This window comes from Lepisosteus oculatus, chromosome 2 (genome assembly GCF_040954835.1).
Source record: "Lepisosteus oculatus isolate fLepOcu1 chromosome 2, fLepOcu1.hap2, whole genome shotgun sequence".
NCBI lineage: Eukaryota > Metazoa > Chordata > Actinopteri > Semionotiformes > Lepisosteidae > Lepisosteus > Lepisosteus oculatus.
In genome coordinates this window covers 31,427,204-31,452,028 of record NC_090697.1, presented here as the reverse complement: position 1 = coordinate 31,452,028, position 24,825 = coordinate 31,427,204, and the positions used below count along the sequence as shown (strand labels likewise).

General features: G+C 38.3%; 1 protein-coding gene across 2 annotated transcripts; it reads left to right on the top strand.

Moving 5' to 3' along the window:
- Nucleotides 1-2,785: 2,785 nt before the first annotated feature.
- prss35 (serine protease 35) lies at nucleotides 2,786-17,615 on the top strand. 2 transcript variants are annotated; one of them, XM_006626309.3, is made up of 2 exons: nucleotides 2,786-2,992; nucleotides 15,476-17,615. In XM_006626309.3, exon 2 carries the CDS (start codon nucleotides 15,495-15,497, stop codon nucleotides 16,632-16,634), a length of 1,140 nt encoding a protein of 379 aa, XP_006626372.2. In that variant the 5' UTR covers nucleotides 2,786-2,992; nucleotides 15,476-15,494; the 3' UTR covers nucleotides 16,635-17,615. The 2 variants fall into 2 exon arrangements, with proteins under 2 accessions (XP_006626372.2, XP_015211027.2); XM_015355541.2 differs by having other exon boundaries at nucleotides 15,473-17,615.
- The last annotated feature ends 7,210 nt before the right edge of the window (nucleotides 17,616-24,825 follow it).

Below are 24,825 nucleotides of genomic sequence, written 5' to 3'. Positions count from 1 at the left end.
CAGACAAATTCTGGTAATGGGAGGTTTTGGCTATCAATTGGGCATAACATTGAATTTGCGATTTGCTGCCAATTCACTATCCAGACACGTGATACTGAAATTCAAATACAATGATGGATGGCTTTCCGGATTTTGTCAACGTCATGGTATAGTGAATAACAGAACCAATCGTGTAGCTTCGTGTGTGCCCACTGAAGAGGTAGAACCGTTCTGTAAGACATTGAATAAATTAATACACAACAAAGGCGTCATATTATCCCAACTGTACAATGATGAGACAGGTCCCTTCTGGCGTTCGCTCCTGGAAAATACCAAAGCATACTGTACAAGCCCAAGACATCTATGCCAGTGTGGAAAATCAGCAAAGGAAAGGACCTCAGGGTTACTCTGTGTGCAAATGCTGACAGCTTTCACAGATCAACACCTGTAGTTGCTGGCAAGTCACAGAGACCCAAGGTCCTTAAAGGATACAATGAATGAGCTTCCAGCAGTCTCCTGTATTACCATTCCAGAAAAGCTTGGTTTACTTCTGACTTTTTTTTTCTTCTCATAAGAGAGTGTGTTTTTTTAGTTAAAAAATATTTTATTGTCAATTTAATGGACAGCCATCAGTATCGGGTACCTCTTCACACTAGTCTTAGACAAGTTAAGCAAGGGTATACTGTACGTAATACAATACAGTGTATTTATATAAACAGTACAGTGCAGTATTACAGTATATTAACACACAATGTGGTTATGCATCTACATGTTCACACAAAGCCCATATGCAGTATAGTATATATACATTATTTCTCATATAATAGTGTTTTGGGGCTGAAAAACTTAATTCTGATTTAACAGACATTTGTCAATAACGGACTGCCCTTCCTCAATAATAGTCCATTAACTGAGAGTTTACTGTAGGGTGAAACTGTTGCACACTGGCTAAAACACATATCTTGACAGAATGCACAGTAACATTTACTCAAACGGCATGGACACAGGATATTCCAAGGTGTTCATCTAATTTAATCTGTTCTGCCATTGAAGACTGAGTTGGCAAATCACAGTCTACTGAAGAATAGCTGATGCAGGAACTTGAACAGGCCTTTACAGCAACTGGACAAAGTCCTTCTGTGATAAAAATAAAGCCAGCCTTAAACAACAAGCTTTCATCAATTCCAAAATATTTAGAAAAAAATCTGTATATTTTATAAAGTGCCTTTTTTAAAGATGTCCCAAAACACTACACATAAAAATAGAAGCAATAAATAAAAAGGATAGGGTAAAAAAAAAGATAAAAAACTAATTCAAATCAGTTTTGAGGTGAGGTTTAAATACATTCAATGAGTCGGATTCCCTAAATGCGTTTGGAAGTGTGCTACAAAATCTTAAACACAAAAAACCTAACACACATGGTCAGCAACTTGGTCTGGGAAACTGACAATACAGTTGCATCAAACGGTCAAACACTGCAGCTGGAAACACAATTGTACAAAAGATCAGCAATGTAAACTGGGATCACGTCATTCAAAGCCTTCAAAACCCCAGTTAGGATTTTCAGATGAAAACCCGTGCGGAGATTTAAGAACATTACTGACAACCTTATTAAATTAATATCAATATTCTTCAGATGTAACTAATTTTCCAATTATTCATGCATTTTCCCGACGCCATAAGAAAAAGTTCATTACTGAACGTCAACGATTTGGGAAAACTATTTCTTAGTGTAATAGAGAGGTCTTAACATCAAACTGTATTTTTAAACATAGAGCAGAAACCTACGTTATAGTACACGGAGAAGCAAAAATACATTGTATAATACAGTACAAAAAGTACAATAAGTTAATAGTTCAGGTGGGCAGCTGCGTCAGCTTCCACACCCAAAGAAGGCTCCACAGCAGAAGCGTTGTGTTTTCTTTCTACTCTTTTCTGCGTGGAATAAACCTATTACTTGTTCCAATAAGCTAATATACAGGATTACAAATGCCTCATAGGAAGAAAAGAGGCCATTTGTAGTGGGTAGTTCTGTGTGGCACAGGGCTGGTGATGTGTTCACGGACTGCAAGGCAGAGAGATGGCTTAGGATCTGCAGGTGCAGCTCGAGCAAATACTGTACGTTGCGAGGCGATGTCAGCAAGTTGCCAAAAGACAGCTTACTGACGGAGAAGTCTTCATGTTGGTTTAGCCCACAGTCCACAGTGGGGGACTGTAATGTCATAGCAACGGCTTACAGAAAATAAATGCTGCTTCTTTTCCCTTTTTGTCCAGCGTAACCTGTAAATGTCTACAGGATATTTGACTGAATACTTTTTGTTCCATATTGCCGAGATTTAAAAGCCGTCGGTGGTAGCAGCGCACTTTCAGCTCTCCCGTGGACTTTGTTTAGAGCACGGCAATTTAAAAAGTTGCCAAAAAGGACTATTTTTTCTTTTTTTCCGTACAGATTATCTTCTAGCTTCCTCCTTCAATAAAACTTTTTTTTCCCCCAAACCGAAACAAGTGTCCTGCTACTGAGTTTACAGCGACACGTGACCGTCGGGCAGCACATTAAATTGAAGTGCACTCACAGAATAAAGACGGCCTTCTTTAAAAATGAACACGTACATTTAAATATTCAGGTCGTGCTCGATATGACATTAATTTCTAAATTAAAATATTTTCTACACACGTTGCAGTGTTTACAAAGTTCTTTTCGTTATTTTCCCATTTGCTTGGTCCCTCCCCTATGCGAACCCCCCTAGTCGCAAGAAACTTGAAGCTTTTTCTGAGTTTTTTTCTTTACCAAAAGCATCAAGTGCACTCGGTGCAGACGGAGTTTGGCTGATACTTCTGTTTCGTTGGTGCTGCACGGGCAATGTTGAAAGTGAAGCTGTGTTTCTACCTTTGAATAAGACGACCTTTCGGAGAAAAGAAAAAAAAATACTTTCTCAGGAGGGGAAGCACAATTTACTTATTTATAAATCAGCTCTTACAGGATTTTTAATATCCACCTATCGAATGCTAGCAGGTATGAATATATATTTTTGTATACAGTATATTGTAGCGACCCGGCGTCTATATCCATGGGGGCCACTATATATATCGGCATATACTAAATGACACGCATTGAATATTGTGTCATTGGGACTCGGATGGTACGCTTCTCAAGTGTGATGATGCTATTGCTATTTTATGTCTTGCAACGATGGTTTTAAGAAATTTTGAAGAAAAAATTGACCGTTTTTTCCAAAATAAAAATACTTTAGAAAAAGACTAAAAAATGAATTCATTTTCTGTTGTATGCTTTATGCCATTCGCTTATTACTCAATCGTATTGCTAAATTATCGATTTTTCTTTTTATGGGGAATAGTGTTGATATTTCATTTCCTATTTGTCTGGATACGATTAATCTTCGAATGTTACTTTTTAAATTCAAAGTTTGCAAGTTATTGTGTTATGCATGTTTTTTACGGTTAAAATACTAAATTATCAATTAAAATGGAGAAATTGAGACAAAACTTCTGTGAGGTTTATTGCTGAGTTTCGGTGTTTTTTATCTTATAAATACATGCGAACAGCTCCCCCTTTCGAACGAACTGACAACAATACCAACGTGTTAGGCTAATTAATTTAAATTAAATTTTTAAAATGCACAAACATAATTTCTTTTTAATTTCTGTTTATGCATGACTTCAGTCTTGTAAACAAATGGTCGTTTGAGACATGCCTGTTTGTGAACCACATGCGATCGCTGTTATACACGGATGAGCTGTTCGCTGTAGTTGATTTTAGGGCGGCTGTCGGCTTTAGGACCCGGAGGACGCCTTTGTTCGCAGGGAGAAACTGCCCTGGTTTGGACAGATGCGTGGTTTAGAGTTCGTATGCGTTTTACTGGAAGTTACACATCTACAAAAATACAGAGACGGCGTAGCTTCGTATGCTCTAGATTGCACTAAATATCGTAATGTAGAAGTTGTTCATTGCACTGATGTTGAATACCGACCTAAATGTAAAGTGTAGTCATTTTGATTGCAGTATATAGCAATGTGAACTTTATTACGCCTCGGTACATTTTTAATTCATCCAGACAGAACAATAGTGTCCGGAGTCTGGAAATTAAACGAGTGTGCCATCTAGGGTGCAGAAGAGCAGCGGGACAGCTTGCTGATGTGCACAATTCCGTCTCCTCGCACGAAAGTAAAATTTAATAGGGATGAAGAGAGAATGTTAAGCAATTGAAACACCCCGTTTTTTAAACTTGTACGACATGTATTTTCTTTTTTCAACCATCAAAACGCTGCAAAACGGACACTCTTAAGACCTTATAAAATTAAGACCGTATGTAATTTTCCTTGTTTTTTATGGATTTGGCTGCCTGGAAATGAATATTTTGTAGCATTTTATTAAAAACAGGTTCTTGTGATTTAAATATTGTAAAGGTAACTAAAACTCTTAAGGAGATATTAAAATCGAATTATTTAGTTGATGCCTTTATCAAAAGCAACCGGTATTAAAAAACATCTGATGAGTTATAAAATACGCACAGTTGGAAAGAAAACAAAGGTCGAGTTTGGAACAAGGAACAAAACAAATCAGCTATGATACAATAATATCCGAAATTAACCCAGTTTTTATTAAACCCCCGGTGCTGTTCATTACAGTCTACGATAACTGAAAAGCAGGAAAACAGAGTATAGCTGATATTACGACCAAAAGGCAGAGGATGGCGCTGGAAACGCTGCAGCCGTGGCGCTTTCAGCCGTCACAGGGGTGGCGGGGAGAAGAGGGATCTGTTTCAGGAGGGAGGACGGATGAGCCGGCCAGCTCTCCTTAGCAGCTGTCCTTAAAATGAACTCCCTCGTGTTGAGGAAGAGCCTCTGGATGTTAAACATATATCACATCCTGTATTAAATCAAGGGTGAAAGTGGGCCTGATTTCAAGATATACGAATGATCGCGGTTTACTGTTTAAAACCATCTCTGTTTAAGCTGGTGATATGAATAGAGATTTTACATGATTTGATTGCTGAAAGATAGTTTTCCATCTACATCAGAAAGTTCTTCAAGGAGAACTATCCGAATTGATGAGAACTGATTTTTATTAACTTAATCTGTATGATGTGTGTAATCATTCTGCAGACATTGAATGTAATGCATTTGAAAGGAATAAGGTGAGCTAGTGTTGAAAGGGCTTTAAGAGCCTTGCCCATTTCAAGAGATGATCTGTTTTAGGTACAGTAGTTAAGGAGGACTTAACAGTTGTACTGGAACTGAGTTTGACACTCCACTGGAGCATCAGTATGAAACTGCGATCATGGTCTTTTTATGTCTGAGCTGATTAATTCTGTGACCTGTAATTTTCTTTTATAAATCATTCGTTAGCGTACAACTTGGAACCATATTAATTCAGACATTTGCCATTTTATCTGTGCATAGAGTACATCGACAGTGCTTCCAAACAGTGTATGAATGCCATTTTCCTGATGCCTGGAATTTGGTTGTACTTGTCTAAAGAGATATTTACAAAAAGGTTTATAAAAACCAGTACCTGGCTTCTGTTGGTGGAGATTACTTTTGTTTGGTCTTTCTAAATCAATATACAACAGATACAGCTGTACCAATGTTTGCACTATCCCCCAGCTTAGTTTTGTGTTGTACTCTTCACAGAAACCTATGATCAAATGTGAGAATTGTATACCATACATCCATTTTCTAGCCGCTTCATTCGATTCAAGGTCAAGGGGTAGCAAGAGCCTTTCCTGACTAGCAGCGGGCACGAGGCAAGATACACACTGGATGGGACCACAGTGCGCACATAGACGCAGACACGCACATCGTGGCCCGCATTCCCAGCAGCCAATTAACCTAGAGTACATTTTTGGACTGTGGGAGGAAATTGAAGGACCCAGAGAAATCCCACACACACATGGGGAAGACATATAAACACCACAGAGATGGCACCCCAGGAATTAAACCCAGGGCCCCAGGGCTGCGAGGCGTCAATGCTAACCACTGTGCCATCATGCCACCCTCTATACTGTACACATGCTGAATTGTTCTGAAGATTGAAACAATCATGTAGCTTGTTTCATAGACAGGACAGGAGTAAACATAGAGTAATGGAGTGTGGAGTGGAACTATTCTCAAAATACAGCCCCCCAATAATGTTAAAGGTGCCGTACCTGGAGGCAGAGGTATGGTGAATCTGATTTAACAATACAAGAAATACAAACAAAACAAAAATGTGTTTTAGAGGTTGCAACTCTTGAATTGTTAAAATATCTATGCTAACGTTTTGGGAGATGAAATTTAAAGAAAGACCTTCTTATTATTTCCTTGTAGACTTGTCAGTTCACACTGGCTTTAGTCATTTTCCAGCCTCGCACTCGAGAAGTAATTTGTCAAGAACTGCTAATGCAGACTCAGTGGAGAACATGTGATAGCTGAACATAGCCACTGTAGGTTTTATAACCTTCCATTACAAATTAACACCTTTTTCTTATTATCCAGACACTTTGATACCAACAGCAAGCATATCAATGAAACATAAAAATACACATAAATGCAGATGTGTTTTCTCATATAGGTGCAAAAAGGAATATCTGGATATATTGAGATGTATTTGAGCAGTACATTTTTAATATCACAAAATATTTTTTAAATATTTTTTGTTATATTTCATTATATGAAAGTGGCATCTTGTTAAGAGCTCAAGACAACTAGGTTGGAGCAGTGAATACTGGGAATCAGATCTCAAATGAAAAACAGGTCAGTGCTGCACATAGAGGTGGTGGGCCAGTAGGTGGCACTCTTCCTTGTGGAGCAGAAGACCTTGACCACTGGCCCAGTGTGGTGAACAAGTCTGCTGTTGTAGGAGATGCCCTCTTTTAGATGAGACACTAAACCAACATACTGACTGCTTGGTCATTCAAGATTTTATGGCACTTTTAAAACATTTGGGGTCTTTAGGGGACTACCTCAGTTCTGCCCTGGGCTTGTACAATCTGTCTTTCCTGACCTCTCATCTTAATTCAATGGTGAAGCCATTTCTCAGTTCTCTATTTGAACGAAACGTCAGTGTCAGGTGAAGAGGGTGTTGGATAGGGTGTCCTTTGATAAAGCATTTTGAAGGATCTTTGGAAAGCACTATAAATGCAAGACATTTTGATTTCTTATTATAGCCATACTTACATGTGTTTATATATGTATGAGAATAGAGGAGATTCCATTATCTTTTTCTACTGGCCTCATAGTTAAGCAGTTGAGACATTTAACAAGCACAGACCAGTTTCAAATTAAACTGGCTGGTCAGTACAGCACAGCTACAGCATCTCTGAGCTACTGTTTGCTTTTGGTGATGTGTTGTCTGTATTTTGAATTGGCAGCTGTTGTTATTTCCTAGGGACGGATGCACAGAAAAGATGACAACTGGGCATTGAGAAAGGCTGTATCATATGCTTTGCTCCTCCTCCTGCTTAGCAATGACTCAAAAGAAGGAAAAAAAATATTAACAGGCACAGTCAAGACACTTCACCGATGGGCCCCTTTTATCATGAAAGTAATCTGTATTTGTTAAAGATTTTGACTGCTTATTTTATCTATGAGATTACTGGAAAAAAATAATGGAATCAGCAATGTGATTCTAATTGTTCATATTTAATATATCCTTAAGGATTTCTTTACATTCCTATTGCATGTGAGATGTAACAGGCTGGTGATGAAAGACAGGTTAAGGAATATTACTGTCCTGAACATGCTGGAATCTGAAGCATAGTAACCTCATTCATGTGTGTTCAGAACGGTGCGGAAAAAAAAATATTTTTTATCATGTCAGTGTTGTTTTACTTGAAATGGGAATGGATGGCATCTTATAATGCTTTGTTAGGATGTCCTACTTCTGAAAATGTATACTGTTCACACACTAGTTCTATTGGTAGCTCTTCCAAAAAAAGAACCACTTCGTGCTTTCTTCATTATATAACTGCAGACATGATCAGATGTCATTTTGTTAGGCTTATCCTGCCTGTATTCCGCCTGTAATTTAACACATGCATGAGCTTGGCACAAACGCTCTCTAATGTATCCAGACTAGAAACAAGCAAGTAACCAGTGACTCACTATTTTCTCATCTTTGGTTGTCTTGGTTTTATTAAATATTAGATTAAAGAAAGCCTAAGTTGGAATATAATAGTTCATACTTTGTATATTGCTGAAGCACATTGAATTCATTATAGCAATTTGTCTTACTAAGCAAAACAGAAGAATGAGAATGTCAAATCTCTACCCAGGGTGTTTTTTAAGTTTCTGTACCTCTTCAACTTTAAGATAAGTGTTGTTCTTTGCAGTTCATGTTAGAATGTAGCATTGAGAGACATTCTATTAGAGCTGAAGTTCAGGGATCAGCTCATACTGTATCTCCTAGATTAGTGAGGACAATTCAAATGTCTAAGTGTCATCCAGCTGCTTACTGCTTGTAACCAAGAATAATTATTCATGTATTTTCTCTTTTTACTGCAACATGAGTACTTTATTGAGTGACTTATTTTATATGAATAGGTGGAGGAAAGGGTTACAAGTTCATACAGTATGGAAAATGGCAACTGAAATAACAAGAAGAAACAGGGCTTACCATATAAAATCAAAAATGATTAATGATAAACCCTGTTAATGTTTTATTTTGTGACTTTCTGCCTGTTTTAAAGTAATACAATATGCATAATTAACCTATTTTGTTTGGCATTGCACAGCACCTTGGGAAGTGCAGCCACAAAAATGGTATTGAAGGCTATTATTTGTATTTTGAAGTTTGAAGTGAGTGTTCAAGGACTAATGATAATTGTACTAGAATATCTGTATGAGCAGAGTCAATGGTTCTGCCTTTGATAAGGATTTGGCAGATGTTAAATGCAAATGCACTTTAAAAATACTGAATGGCAAAAGATTTGACTATTGGGCAGTACATATTTTACAGAAGTATCTCTAAGGTTTTTTTTTTAAATCAGTTGTGGTGTTTGAGAATTTCAATGTACAGAAGGGCTTGTTTTATTCTGTATATATTTATCATCACCTGAGTGGATAAATCTATTCACAAGGGTTCAGGATGGATGTCCTGTTGTAAAAAAACACATTTAGGGTCAAAGAATAATGACTTGAATGGGAAAATGTATAGGTTTGCTCCTAAATGAGCAGCCTGTGGTTAAAAACTACCGTTCATTTTTACAATGAGAGAGTTACTTTATTAATTTCTGTATGACATTAATGTGCACTGAAGCTGGTGGACTGGTAGATAAAATATAATCCTAAACTGGTGCAATTATAGTAACTAGTGTACCGCTTAGCAACATTTAACAGATCAGATTTACTGTATAACAAGACTCTGCAGCCACAATATTGGATTGGGTTGATTTCAGATTTCTTACATAATAGCTTGAATACCCCAGACTCACAGATGTTTGCAGACTGTGGTCTAGAAAGAGAAGCATGTACTGTAGTTAAAAACAGAACGTCTCAATCTGAAAAAACGAATAGTTGCATTGCCAGCCACAGTCCTGCCTCACATAGTAGAGTCAAAACTCTCCGCAACGTCCTGTGAAATGAAGACCTGTGCAAATGTTTTGAGTATGGAATGTGATGGGATTTTTCTGCTTTCAGTCTTTTTTTCTCCCTGCTGAGGCAAAGGTTGTGGAGATTCTTGAAATTTAAGAAATCCGCAACACAGATTTTGTTACTTTGAAATGTCATTTTTAAAATGGTGTTGGACTTGGTGCTAAGTTACCTACAAAGATTACAGGGAGCTGTGGTACCTCAAATGGCAAGGGTGTTGAGCTCCTGACCAGAAGGTCCTGGGTTCAAGCCCAGGTAGGGGCAAGTGATATAGCTTGCTCTAATTCCTCCCAGGTCCACTCAGCCTATTTCCCAATTGGGTACCTGGTGGTAATAGGCTGGCTTGAGTGTGATGCTGACCCCATCACCTCCACCTCCAGTGTTGATTGGCTAGAAAAGTGGTGCCCCCCCCCCCATTGTCAATGGGCCTTTCTATCCTGAAAAGGGACCTACTTACCTTATGAAGAAAAAAAGAGGTCCCTTTTTTTCAAGAATTTCCCTTGGGAAATGTGTGACAATGTCCTTTTAAGTGCAGAACACTATACACTATTTACTGCTGGAAGGTCACTACAGTGAAAATCATTCCATAGTGGAAACTGGTGTAATTGCCCTTGATAGTTATTGACTAAACTTAATGAGGCCGGGATTTCAGTTGGAAGAATGACAACGATCATTATAGTGTTTAATTAGACAAATTAGTTTTCCATTATTAAATTAAAATTATACAGATATCTTCTTAATTGAGATATGAGTCTCTCAAAATGGAAACTTTAATAAATGTGAAGTGTCTTAACTGTCATTAACATATGTAGTCAGTTTTCTACCATAAATTATTTAAAATGTCAAATGCAGCCTTTATCCTTTTGCTTCATGAACTGTACTATAGAGAACTTCAAATGAGTGTCCACTTTGCATTACCTGTTGCAAATGCTTATGTCTGTAATTGCCTTAGTCCATTCTCCCATTAAAGACGTGGTCATCAGTGGTGAACTGTTTTTTCAGATCTGTGAAAGTTCTCTGTAAAGATCTTCCTTACTGTGCCTAGCAATTTGTTCACATGCCCTTAAACAAAGACATTACTTTAAAACTATTTTAAAGGGTGTCTCAATAAGACTATGTCACATCAGAGAGTTGGTGAGAACATGTACAGTTATCCGCAAATAATTGACCACCTTCTCCAAAACAACCCAGGTCCCAAAGAAACAACATTTTAGTATTCTTTTTCTAATCGGGGATAATTAAGAGAACATTCAAGAGCATATTGCTTGATTTTAGCATTTTTTGACACATGGGAAGGGAGGGGGTAAGACGACAGAAAGACATAAAACTCTTAGTAACAAATGAATAAGTACTTTTTCTGCCCAATAAACTACAGTATTTTATTAGTATTTTTAAGCGTCTATTGTACTGTTTTTAACGTTTCTTTGTTATTAAATCTCTTTTAGTAAATTAATAAAATAATGAAAATAAAAAGCATTTTATTTTCACTCACTTTTAATGTCATTTTGCGACTGGTTCACTTTCTTTTTCTTCAGTTTCTTTATTTTGCAGAAATGGAGTTTATAACGAAAGTTCGGGGGGGATGACAACAACCACCCTCACTCATACTCAGCTGTCAGTAATTAGCAATCGCTCACATCAACCTTCCTCCACCACACGCTATAAATACCAACCTGATTTCCTACTCTCCCTCTCGCACAACTTTTGCATCCCAACTTCACCCCAACTCCACCTCTGCAGCTACCCCTTGGTTACCCTGCGTGGGGGTCCTCGTCCTACACCTCAGCCAAGCGGGTTAAGACAATATCCGCTCCATAATAGTTCATCACGCTTCGATCTTGGGTGTTGTCGTTCCTAGTGAAACATTGTGATGGGGATCTGCTTCTTCTGGCTCGAAGACCTGTTCCAGTTGCCGACCAATTTTAATGCTCCTATCCATTGAAGGGTCTGAGCGAAGTATTCTATCCTCCAGGTTTCGGAGGTCCTGGAATAGAGCTGCAAAAGACTCGAGTGTCCATTGCTTTTCTTGCGCTTCCTCTTCTTCCCCTTCTTCTTTACTGACGCTCTTGATAAGCTCGTCAAGGTCTTCCTCTGTTCTTTGGGCAGCAGCACCTCCCCAGGTTCCGTGTCAGAGAATTGTTAGGGGACGTGAAAAGGCACAAAGCCGGGCTAAAACGCCACGCTTGCGGGCTCGCGGAAACGCCGTCGCCTGCCCTGTACTTCCCCAAATGTTTTTTGGGGGGGGCATCCCGCAAATAAACAAAACCGCAAAGTACAAACCCGGAAAAAGCGAGGGATGACTGTATATTTAAAAACAAAATAATTATGTAATAACTAATTTTCTATGTACTGTAATTTATAAAAAATCTTCTAGACCTCCCGCTCCCCATCTCTCTCGCAACCTTTCCACAACCCATTTACACCCTTTCAGCAGCTCCCTGGCTCATTCCTTGTGAAAGCTGGGGGGGGGGGGTCAGTCAGTCTCATCCTTAAAGCCAAGCTGCCATTCTCTTCTAGGTGAGTTACGCCAAATGACCTCTTCTACATTAGTCCCACTATTGCATTCATTCCAATATAACCCAGCCACTGAATTGTGGATTACTGCACATGAATCAAATGTATCATTCTGTATTTGTACTGTTTTTGCACCCTTTGTGGACATTCTCTTTTGAGAATGTGCTCGTATTCAACTGTATTATTCTTCCAGAATCCCATTCACATTTTGACACTGAGGGTTTTTATCATGTCCTGTTGAGTTTAATATATATTGTATATAGGTGTACAAAATAAATGCAACATTCAGGTGTAACAGATTTACTCCAACATTTTAAACATTGATATCAAACAATTTTCCAGAAAATTTGATATGGTTTTAGTGTGAAACATGACACAATGTCAAAGTGAAAACAGTCGGTACTGGGTATGACCTCCCTGTGTATTCATACAATCCTGGCAATGCTGATGCTCAGACCTGATCAGGCTCTGGAAAGGCTGAAATGAGACATTTGACTCCTCTTCCTATGCAGCTACAGCCAGTTGGAGATGACCGGTCAGTGGTAGTTGTCTCCTGTTGATGGAATTTGTCATTCACTTCTCACTGTTGTTCACTTGGATTCGGGGTCATGAGCAAAAGCTAGGCACCTCAAGACCTTGAGATTGTTGCCTTGGAAGTCAAGCCGTCGAATTCCTAACACTGTGCTTTGCCCTGGTGGAGAATCTATAGAAAGAAACTGAGAAACCCGGCTCAAGGATGTCATGTCGCTGAGCAGCAAAGCTGTCCTCAATCTGTACCAAAGGCTTTCTTGTGCTAAAGTCACCCCTTCCACTGCCCTGCCAGTTGAACAGAGAAGCAGTAATGGCAGTAATGTGCACTATGGCGTCTACATACACTTTGTCTTTTGTCAGGGGCGTTGGTCAATAAAACATTCCATAGCTTTTGGCCGTAGAAGACATTTACTTTATCTCTGTCATCATGCTACCCCTGAATGATCTCCAAGATCATTTTGATGCATATGGTGAGCTAAAGTCATCCTGCTGATCCACAAGTTATTTCTTTCTGGAATGTCTTGTGCTGCAGCTATTGCAGTCTGAAAACAATTATGCAGATGGATCAGACAGATGTAATGGTTCTGGGCCAGTATATTGACCCTCAGGAGATCAATATTCACAGAACTCTGGAGCTCAGCTTTACTTTGGAGTGAGAATGCTTTGTGGAATTTCAGTTGAGATTCTTAACTTTAATAATATTTAAAAAGGCGTGTCAAAATGTCAGTATTTGATACTGTGTAATTGCCTACAGTATAATGAATTCCTATTAACAGGCTTCATGTACAGTACAAACAGGCTGTTTAAATAGCCTGCCTCCTGACCTCACTATGTCTGTTTAGATTGTGTAGATCTGTTTCTGGAAGCCATGAAAACACAGTTTTTGAAGATACAGATGAAAAACAATTTACAGCGTTTCCTTATGATAGTGTTCCCTCTTGTGGCCATCTGATTTTCTTGCAAATAGATTTACAGAAGATTGCATCAGCCTGAGTGCTCAAACCACACCACCACTTGAAATGGAATTTCCTTTATATATATATATTTCCCAGTGCTTTAAAAAGACATGATAATTATAGTTGTATGAAAGACCATTGATCGTGAAGAGCTGTACTGAAAACTAGAAAGATAACAAGATGTTTCAGTTTCTTTTTTAGAGAAAAAGGTTGTTTTCATATACTGCATCCACACAGTACATACAAAAGACTGGTTACAAAGTTTTCACATCAAGGTACAATGTGTATCTTATCCCAATAACCTATCTTTTATTAATAATTATGATTAACTCTGAATACTCAATATCCTGGGGTATTTATGTAAGTATTTTATATTTACAGTATATAAAATATAAAGTGTAGTTTATATAAGATCAAAATAAAGGCTGCCCATTTTATTGTTTAATAACTTGGTAGATCATTGGATCTAAGCTTTTGTCTAGCTGTATTTTAAAGGAGCTTAGAGTGGGAGCTTCATCCGTGTGGCTTGGCAACACGTGTTAGCCACCCACTGCTCTTTGTAGAACTATTTCCACGTCTCCATTCTAAATTACTGTAATTCAACCATTAGTTTCCAGTTGTCACTTAGTGTCATTGTCTCTCCACTGAGTATGAAGCAACCCTGGGTTGAGTTATATGCATTGTATACATTTATACAAAAAATATTTAATTACTTTAACCCTGGTTTGCTAATGGATCCTTGGCCCCTCTAATCTATAGTCTAAATCTTAATCTAAATAATGGATATAGATCACAAACTGCCCAAACAAAAGTTTCCTCTACATCTACATGCATTATTACCTTGAACTCCTGGACTCCGATTGCATTTAATATGAGAATTAACCTGTTGAAGGACCTTATCGGTTTTCATTCTGGAAAATTGATTATATTATGTCATATGTTTTAGTGGTCCTTATTGCATGCTCAGGGAATTCTATCATATAATCATAAAATAAGGGATTTTTTTTTTCATTTTAAGATGCCCTAGACCCTGTAGAACCTCTGTGTCACATTAAAATTACCGAATATTAACACATACCTGTATGTAGCATACAGGTATCTTTAACACAGCACACATTGTTGTTTTCAATGACTATGAAAATCTTTGTTAAATATTATTTATATGTAGCAATGCCTTTATTATCTTCTATTCTTAATCCTGGTTATCTTATAAACTGTTTTCTTAATTGTTTACATTTATTTTATTATGGTATTGTTGTATTAAAAAGTAGTTTGCAATATTTTTAGTGCTGCTGTGTTCTCTCATTACTCCCATGGTATTATATTTTTTTTTTCACCTGTGCCTACAGTTTAGTATACTTCTTTTCTTTTTTCCCCTTTTTTTTTAATCCTGAGCCCAGTTTATTTTTGCAGTTTATTCTTCTAGAATTTGCAGAGTTTCTCCTTTAATTCATTTAGACTATATGTTCTTAATATTTAAAACATACTGTATTTTAAGTCCCTGCAAAGCTATTGCAAAGTAGAACTTGCAGCAGCTTGGGAAATGAAAGAAAATCAAGAATGCAATACATTTGGTTTGTAACCAGATATGTCTGAGATGTTTTTTTTTTAAATGATGAATATCTCATGCTCTCTGCTTTCAGCAAACCATAAATCTCATTCATAGTCACTGGCCTTTGACCATTTTAAAACAATCTGCTTAGCTTACCAAAAAGGCCAAATAATAGCTTGGTGAAAATGTAAAATTTAAGTTAAGTCAGAGCTTGTTTGCAACATGCCAAAAGTGTTTGATAATGCTTTTACCAGAGCGTTTGGCGCCACTTAAGTATATGTTATTTGAATGCACAGAAATCCAAGATGCACGAGCCTTCGAGATGTGTAATGCATTTTTCTTTCTTTTTCAGCAGAGCGAGAAATAGCTACGCAATGGGCCCGTTACCACTGATACTTCTAGTCTCATTAACTGTATTAAGTTCAGTCTTTGCAGAAGAGAGTGAAGATGAGTATACCTGGCACACACAAAAAGTACCACTAGTGTTGAATAGGAGAACTGTTACCCTTAGTAACCCAGAGTTCAAAGCCGAAGCCAAATTTGTGTTAAATGGAACCTGTGGGATTGAATGCCAAAGCCGATTGCCCCTGCCAAGTATGTCTGACCTTGAGAACTTCCTTTCATATGAGACTGTTTATGAGAATGGCACTCGTACCTCCTCAGAAGTGTACTTCAGGGACTTTGATCTGCAGACTGAGCATGGGGTCATCAAGGACACTCATGCGCGCAGGAAAAGGCAAGTCTATGGCGTGGACAGTCGATTCACTATAGCTGACAAGCAGTTTGTGACCAATTTTCCGTTCTCTACAACTGTCAAAGTCTCCACGGGCTGCACAGGGATCCTGGTGTCTCCAAAGCATGTTCTGACTGCGGCCCACTGCATCCACGATGGAAAAGATTACGTGAAAGGCGTGAAGAGGCTAAGGGTTGGGATATTGAGACTGAGGTCCAAACGTAAGGGGAGAAAGCGGAAAGGATCCAAAAGGAATCAGAGGAGCGCAGACATCAAGCCTTCTTTCCAGTGGACAAGGGTAAAACGGACTCAGGTGCCAAAGGGATGGTTCAAGGGTGTCTCAGACAACGTGGCAATGGATTACGACTACGCATTACTGGAGCTAAAACGAGCTCAAAAGCAAAAGTACATGGAGATTGGCATCATTCCCTCAGTGAAGAAACTCCCAGGAGGCCGGATACACTTCTCTGGCTTTGACGACGACAGGCCTGAGCAGCTAGTGTACCGCTTCTGTAGTGTCTCCGACGAGTCCAGTGATCTGCTCTACCAGTACTGTGACGCCCAGCCCGGATCCAGTGGCTCTGGAGTCTACATCCGCCTGAAGGAACCCGGGAAGAAGAAGTGGAAGAGAAAAATCATCGGGATCTTTTCTGGTCACCAGTGGGTTGATGTTAATGGCGTTCAGCAGGATTACAACGTGGCTGTCAGAATAACCCCTCTGAAGTACGCCCAGATCTGCTTCTGGGTGCATGGAAATGATGCAGACTGTCGAGGTGGTTGAGGGATTCATAAAATGACTTGACCAGCACCTGTTATACTGTATATTTAATCTTTTAAATTGATTGCCCTTCAAGAAAAAAACAACACAATAATTTTAATGTTAAATGGGAAAACATCCAAAGTAAACAAGATATAAAGGCTTGGGCCTTTTTTATTTATTTAATGATTGCTTTTGATCTCTAAAAAACAAAAGAAAAAGCAAGAACGGCAGTTTTAAGAAATATCAAAAGCGAGAATATGGCCTTAAAACAAGGGTTCAGTCATTAAATCTGAGGTATAAACAGCTTTAGGCTGCCTGCCAATATAGAAGCATTTCTTTAAATATTGTCTGCTGCTTAAGATGGAATAGAGAGTTGCTCATTGTTATGTATAATCAGTATTTGCTATAAGTTAAAGGTGGCTTTTAAAATGTGTCTGGTTTTCCTATAGAGTACAATGAAGTAGGAATAAAATAGGATGAGTCTGTTATGATATAGGTCAGAGAAATTAATCATTTTGTTTGCAAAACTTGTTTGCATATGTGTTTTGGACATGTTATAGAGCTGACAATGTGCATGTGATTTTTAGTTTACTGTTTTTATTGAAGTTGATGGAAAAAGAATTTATATTTTTCAAAATAATTTCTTAAATTTTGTAATTTGTTTAAGACACGACCAAATTTATTTCAAAATCAGCAAACAGCTTTAAGAATATAGTTTGCTCAAGCTAAATCACCACATTTGGTATGTTTTGGTAATGAAAAGGATTGAAATGTTTATCGGTGCACATACAAATCATGGTGCTTTTTCATCTCTGTTAGGTTAAGATGAAATATTAATGGTGCTAATTTAATTTGTAAAGTTTTTGGAAACCTATCAGAATATATTATTAAACAGAATTGTATCAATGTATTTAAATGTGATGGTAAAGTGATGGGTTTAAGAAGTCAATAAAGAATTTTAAATTGTGTTATTTTAATTTAATAAATGAAGGTTTCAATGTTTTCATGTGTAAAATTTTATAATCCAGCTTATTTTCATTTTCAATATTTATTATAATTTAAGTAACACATTAAGCTACTGCAGTAAACAAGAGGCTGCTGGGACCAGACACATAGATTTTGTACTCCAGGGGTAAAAGCCACGTGTTTATACAGACAACTTTAGCTGAAATGAAAACCAGAAGACATTGTGGCTCTCCATACTCACGTTGCAAATCATTCACAGAGACAAAACCTAAAACTCTCATCCCAGGTTTCCTACTGTATGTCCTGTTCCTGGAAGGTTGATGTGTCTGTAGGTTTTGCAGGACTCCCCTGAAGCACCAACACATGGAGAAGTGGGAAAAGTCAGTACATTTGTCCATTTAAAATAATTACAAGCTGATTCAGGGTATCTGGACTAAATAATCATAGGCACCCAGAAGCAGGACTGCTGAACACTGGTCTAATTATTTAGATGAGTGTTTATGACACACAAGCACCATTCTGAGTGTACTGTTAACAACTGACCACAATGACACCACACAAAATGTTACCTATACAACCTGTTATTCCCCGCGGGACTATACCTGCAAAACATTCACTCCCAGTTAATTAGGGGAAGAGCACACGTGTCAAAGAAGAAATTATATTTTGCAGAGGAAGACCTTCAAAATAGTTTTAGACAAAAGCTCAATAACAGAGTGTAAAAGTTGGTTTCTACAGTTTTGCTCCCATTAATGGATATTGTAGAGCCTTATATGAATTTTTCAAATTGCTGTTCTCTGAAACTGAAAATAATAAAGGTTTGAAAGATAGTGGCATTGTTAAAAGTGTTTGCACAATGACAAAGTATTGTGTGAGCTGGGCACCACCTTAAATTGCTTCTCTTTCGCAACTGAATAAAGCAAAAGTTGTTATACACGATGATCATGTTGTCTGGCTCTATTGCTGATAGCAAAGTATCATATTCAAACTCTACATACAAGTCAATTTCTTGTAATTGACATCTTTATGGTACTGAAAGACTCCCGAAATTATATAGGCCCAAAGTTCTTAGTGAAGATGAACGATTACAGGCAGATAGCAAGAACTCAAAGGATTTTCACAAAAAACAACCTCTTAACGCCCATAATGCCTCTTATTTTTGGCACAGTATTAGATGGTCAAAAACATTCAAATGTTTTCTGAAAATGCTTGACTGAGCAGACTCAAGTTTGGTATGCATAAAAGACGTTTCTCACAATATCACTCATCACTCAATATTTCTCAATTACGAAACATTGTCACAATTAACCAACTGGATTTCCAGCTTGCTTACTATGCAGTACATACATCTAGCCCCCTTGCTAGTTAGAAAGGATGTCTCATCCAGCCATGGCTTGAAAGAAACCAGAATATCACTCAGCTTCAACCATACAGCTGGGTAGCGTGTTCCTCACTCCCATGAAGCTCTTGGTAAAGAAGTGCTTCCTGGTCTGTATTAAACACAGTTGTCTTCTTGTATCCACTAGTTCCCATTTCACTGTTCATTCAACAGTCCACTGACCTTTGACTTCTCCTGAGACACTGCAGATAAGGTCAAAGTTATTCTAATACACAAAAAACATCAATACAATTGATGATCATATTTTTGCTCCCTATTAATTGGAGGGATTGTTATTCCATGGCTTTTTAAAAGAAGAATCTGGTATACAGCAGGCAGTTTTTTAAAGAAAATAAACATATTTGAAATTTCGAATTCAGTGTTTGTTTTAAACTATCACAATTAAAATGTGATTAATACAGTAATAAGTACAGATTATTAGAAACTATTACAGGGAGATGAAAGGAAGTGTAAAATGCAATCCAGCATTCACTAAGATGCCCACATCCACCCACACTTACACTGCTGTCAAAGCACTCTAGTGCCATCTTGTGGTAATGCCCGAGTAAAGCACATTCAAAAAAAGAACAAAAGGTTACAGACTAGATTGAAGAGGTTAGTCAATCCTCCATCTGGCACAGCAGCTAGTTCATTGATCCACGATCTAATCCAGCCATTTCTTGAAGAAACCAGGGTATCAGCATGAAGAATGGCTGTGTAGCTTACACTATACTCCCACACCACCGTGGGCAAAGAAGCACCCCCTGTTCTCAGAGCACTTCCACATACTGTAAGTCCCTCTCGTTTCCTCCGGCTCATGGTGAACAAATCCACTTGGCTGACTGTCAGAACCTTTGAGGATTTCCTTCAGCCTGTACAGGACTTTCACTTATTCACCAGAACCTAGCTGGATTTTCTCAGGAATGATTCCAGAGCAGCTACATCTTTTCTACAACATGCAGACAAAAATTGGGCACAAGACCTTAGTGTACAATACAATTTTAATCTCTTGAATTAAACTCTATAGTTTTACTTATTCTAACATGCCACTTTTGTAATTGTACATTCACATTGTCCAGAAGTTCATAGACACCTTTTGAAAGAGAAGAAACAATAAGCCTTTCAAAATTAGCATCACAAAATACAGTACCTTCCAGTTGCTACCTGCACACAGAACTCTTACCTAATGGGACAGGCCTGCCTCTCAGCAGAGAGCTCATGAGGCCTGAGCACGCTGGAAAAAATCATGACCAAACCCAAAAAGCATGCAAGGAAATGTTTAATCACAAAGACAATCTACTCTGAACTAAACCAAACCGAACCCTCTTGTATCAAAACTAAATCTAAATTAAACCCATGTGAGAATGTGACTCTCGGCTCTTCACCATTTACCTCATTAAGGAACGCATATGAGCCTATTTACATACAAATAGAGGCCCGTACAACTTCTAGTGACAGGTCAGCTGAAGCTATTAGCCCAATAACTGCTGGCCTGCCATGTCTACAGCGTATTAATTGTTATCTGCCAGGTGTATGCCTGGATTTGAATTTTATGTCAATCTTTTTGCTGAAATCTGCTGAACTCTTCATATGGTTAAAAGAAAAAAAAAAACAGTATTTGATAGACTGTGTAGTTGTAAGGATTGTTTGTGTATTTTTCAGTAAAAATATTGTGATGGATTTCCTAAATTAAAGATTTTGTTAAGAATTCTGAAAATGCTGTATCTTTAGGAAATTTAACTGATGTATTAATTCCAGATTAATATACAAATTGCTTAGTATGTTTCACAAGAGAGGAAAGATTCTGTACTTTTTTATCATTATATTATCTTTGTAACGAACAGTTCTTTCCGGACCCTATGCGGACGACACAGTCCGACGGAGTGGGGAAACACTGGGGAAACGTCATGCAGGAATACGGGGCTGAAGACAGGGGGGCGTGTCCAAGGTGCGCTGGTGCACGGGGGGAGGTGTGGCCGAGGCGAACAATCCAAAAGAGTAATCCTTAGAGTATCCAAAGCACAAGGGTAAGTCCAAAACCAGGAGATCCATAAAAACAAGGGAATTAAAACCACGAAGGCCGGGTCGGAACCGGCAGACAAGGAACAGGAACAAGGGTTAAAACCTTAACGGGACCAGGCGCTTCCAGGTCCCGGACTCACATGGTGCGGAAACCAGATGCAGAGCCCAGATGAGCGTCAGCGCCTGGCTTTTAAGGTGGGCTGGGAATGGGAAACAGGTGCAGAGAATAAAGTCTAAGTGAAAGGGCTGGAGCACCCTTAAGGAGGGGGGGACTATAATCGTGACAATCTTTTTTATGAAGTTTATACAGTATGGTTGTGAAGATGAAAAATCTTTTGAATATATTTCCAGTTCTAGTTCATGTTTTCAGATTATTTAAATGCATGGAATACATTTAAATATCGAATATATAGAGTACATATAGTAAATGTATAGATGGTACTTAAAAGATTCTTCACAAAATGCAGTATTTTTAATAAATCCAATTTCAAGATGTTTCTCCATGTCTCCAAATCTTCTACACACGGTATGAGTATGTAACAATCTGAGTTGCTGGCTATCAGATCTTAGTTTCCTTCAAGTTACACAATAGTACAGAAATCCTGGTTCGACTGCATTTGCTTGCGTTGATGTAAAGCTAAGGACCTCTTGCCAGTTTTTTATGATTACAGAGTTCTGCATTCATGCGCTATGTTTTATCTGCTGCATGTGTAAGTTTGAAAGCCTAACTAGTATTGTAGTCTGTTTTGGCTTAAATATGTTGTGTTGGGTGCCAGAGTGTTTCACTTTCATGGCCATTCTGAAAAATGCATGTTTTTTTTCACATTTTCTAGAGATTGATTCTAAATATTATTCTTTCTATGACTTTTATTGACAACAGATGGAAATGGACCTTCAGAGTTTTATTTTGTGGCTCGACTGCTCTGTAATGGATTGAGCTGTATGACTTTTGAGTGCAGTTTCATTCAGCTACGCTCATTGCTCTGATCACAGTTCTTCTTTTTAAATTTAAGCAGAATTATTGAAAAGCAGCGTGATGATTTTGTAACCATAGCTGAAGGGTCACTAAACAACTGCAGTTCTGTTCCACAACAATATTGATTTGGTATGTCTGATTAAGTACTGCATGAGTTAATACTGTTCCATACTTGTGTTTTATAGATAGTGCTATAAACCGCTACAAACTGAGAAAAGCAAGAATGAGGAGAAGCCACTGAAGCCACAGCCTTAGAAATCACCATTAATAGCACCATCAACAACTTGGCAATTGCACAGCTTATGTAGGATGACATCCAAACTACTAAATCCCAATGCAGAAAGCATTCCAAAATATTTCACTTAGCTATTAGCTATCACTTAGCTTGGCTATTTCTTAAGCCACTTGTGGAGTGATTTGGGTTGACAGATACATTAGTGCATACTGTACCACCATCACATAACATTGCTGATGCAGCAGCCAGGGTACAGATAATAATAATTGCTTACACTTATATAGCGCTTTTCTGGACACTCCACTCAAAGCGCTTTACAGGTAATGGGGACTCCCCTCCACCACCACCACCAATGTGCAGCATCCACCTGGATGATGCGACGGCAGCCATAGTGTGCCAGAACACTCACCACACACCAGAGTAATGAAGCCAATTCATAGAGGGGGATTGTTAGGAGGCCATTGTTGATAAAGGCTGATGGGAAATTTGGCCAGGATGCCGGGGTTATACCCCTACTCTTTTTGAGAAATGCCCTGGGATTTTTAATGACCACAGACAGTCAGGACCTCAGTTTTAAGTATCATCCGAAGGATGGCCCCTGTTCACAGTATAGTGTCCCCGTCACTACACTGGGGCATTAGGAACCACATGAGCCGCAGGGTGAGCGCCCCCTGCTGGCCCCACTAACACCTCTTCCACTAAGCAGCAACCTTAGTTTTTCCCAGGAGGTCTCCCATCCAGGTACTGACCAGGCTCACACCTGCTTAGCTTCAGTGGGTTGCCAGTTGTGAGTTGCAGGGTGATATGGCTGCTGGCTATAAGCAAAGCATGAAGATGAAGTGAAGCAGCACCACAGTGGTCTGTGTCTTTTCTTAACAAATATTCATACTGTATGCAGTGTGTCACATAAGGATGAGAGAAAGACCAAAAACAACCCTACTTGATCTCTTGAGTTCTGATAGCTAATTGTCATGTTCCAGTCATTTAAACAATTCAAACATGTGAGTAACACTGGACAGAATGGTTAATTTTCATACCTCACAGCACAGGGGCCCTGGGTTCAGTTCTAGACCTGGGGTGTTATCTGTGTTATCTGTTTGTATGTTCTCCTCGTGTTTACGTGTTTTTCCTCCTGGTACTCCGGTTTCCTCCCACAGTCCAAAGACATTCTGGTACAGTAGGTTAATTGGCTTCTGGGAAAACTGGTCCTGGTGGGAGTGTGTGTGTCTGTCCGGTGATAGACTGGCATTATATCTGGGATGTATCCCGCCTTGTGTCTGTTGCTTGTTGGGATAGGCTCCGGCTTCCCCATGACCCTAATTTGGATGAAGTGGTTAGAAAATGGCTAGATCTCGAGCTTATTTGTGCTTCATAAATTAATTCAATACTTTGCATTTTTAATGCTTGATCTCTAATGAATGTGTCTAGAACAGCAGTTATTGTGAACACCGATTATTGTAGTTCCAGTTCTTTACTGGCTACATTTAAGAATAGCATCCTCCACCACATGTACAGTATGTGCTGCAAAAGTACTATAGTGGAAAAAACAGGTTTGCCACCAATTTAGCCTAAGGCCAGAATTTCTTGGCAAACTTATTCACCCCCTTTCAATGACGTCACATTTTGCTGTATTGCAAATGAACAAAATACATTTTAAGTGAATATTTTTAAAACCTTGCTCATACTGAACACTTTTGTTCATTTGATACTTAATTTAAAGAGCAATATGATTTTGTTTTGTATTTAATTATTTGAAGAAAGATATTTAAAAGTCACTTTTCTGAAATGTGGACAACCTCGTATATTGTACTTCAAGAAGAGTTACAGGCATCTACAGTACTGCAGTATACTCAATTTAGTTGCACTTCATGTGCCTACTCAATGTTATTTTATTGTTTCAAGGCACAGCTAAAAAAAATGTATTCTGAACCTATTGCACCAAACTATTTTTTCCAAAATCTACTTTAAATAAAGTTACATTTTATAACTTTCAGAACTTTCTGTGTGATGTTGCATGTTCACCCAGTTTCTGTATATGTTTTCTCTGGGTGCTTCAATTTCCTCTCATCTTTTAAAGATATCCTAGCTAGGGCAATAATGGGTCTCTGAATTGTTTCTTGTCCCTATAATTATGGACTATCTAAAAATCCGGGTCAGGCTCAGGGTTGTTGTGACCATAACTGAGAAGAAATTCCTTTCTGATAATGGATGGATATAGTGTCTGAATGAAACTGTGTTGTCTCTCATATTAGACGTACACAGATTGTGCAGATCATTGTCTGGACACTGGCAGGAGCCAAAAAACCTCAGTACATAATCACAGCAGATTATCATTACCTAATGTGACTGACTACTTGATTAAAGAGGTTTCAATTTCTTATGAAAATGATATGTTCACATGTAATAAAGTTTGGGCTATCAAGAAGACTGTCTTGTGGATAAGCTCTTAACATTATTGCCAGAATCCACAAACATTACAATAAGCCAATACTGTTATGATGGTGGTTTAGTGTAAATCTTGTCTTTTTTGTGTACAAGTACCAGATAACAAAATTGAATCACCAGGGCAAATGAAGGTGTGACTTATACTTTTATTTTGCAGATAACATCCCAGCATGCTTAGGGTCACATCTAA

Bases quoted from the DNA above. Each gene is read 5' to 3' on its own strand.
- prss35 (XM_006626309.3), top strand. From the start codon at position 15,495: ATGGGCCCGTTACCACTGATACTTCTAGTCTCATTAACTGTATTAAGT.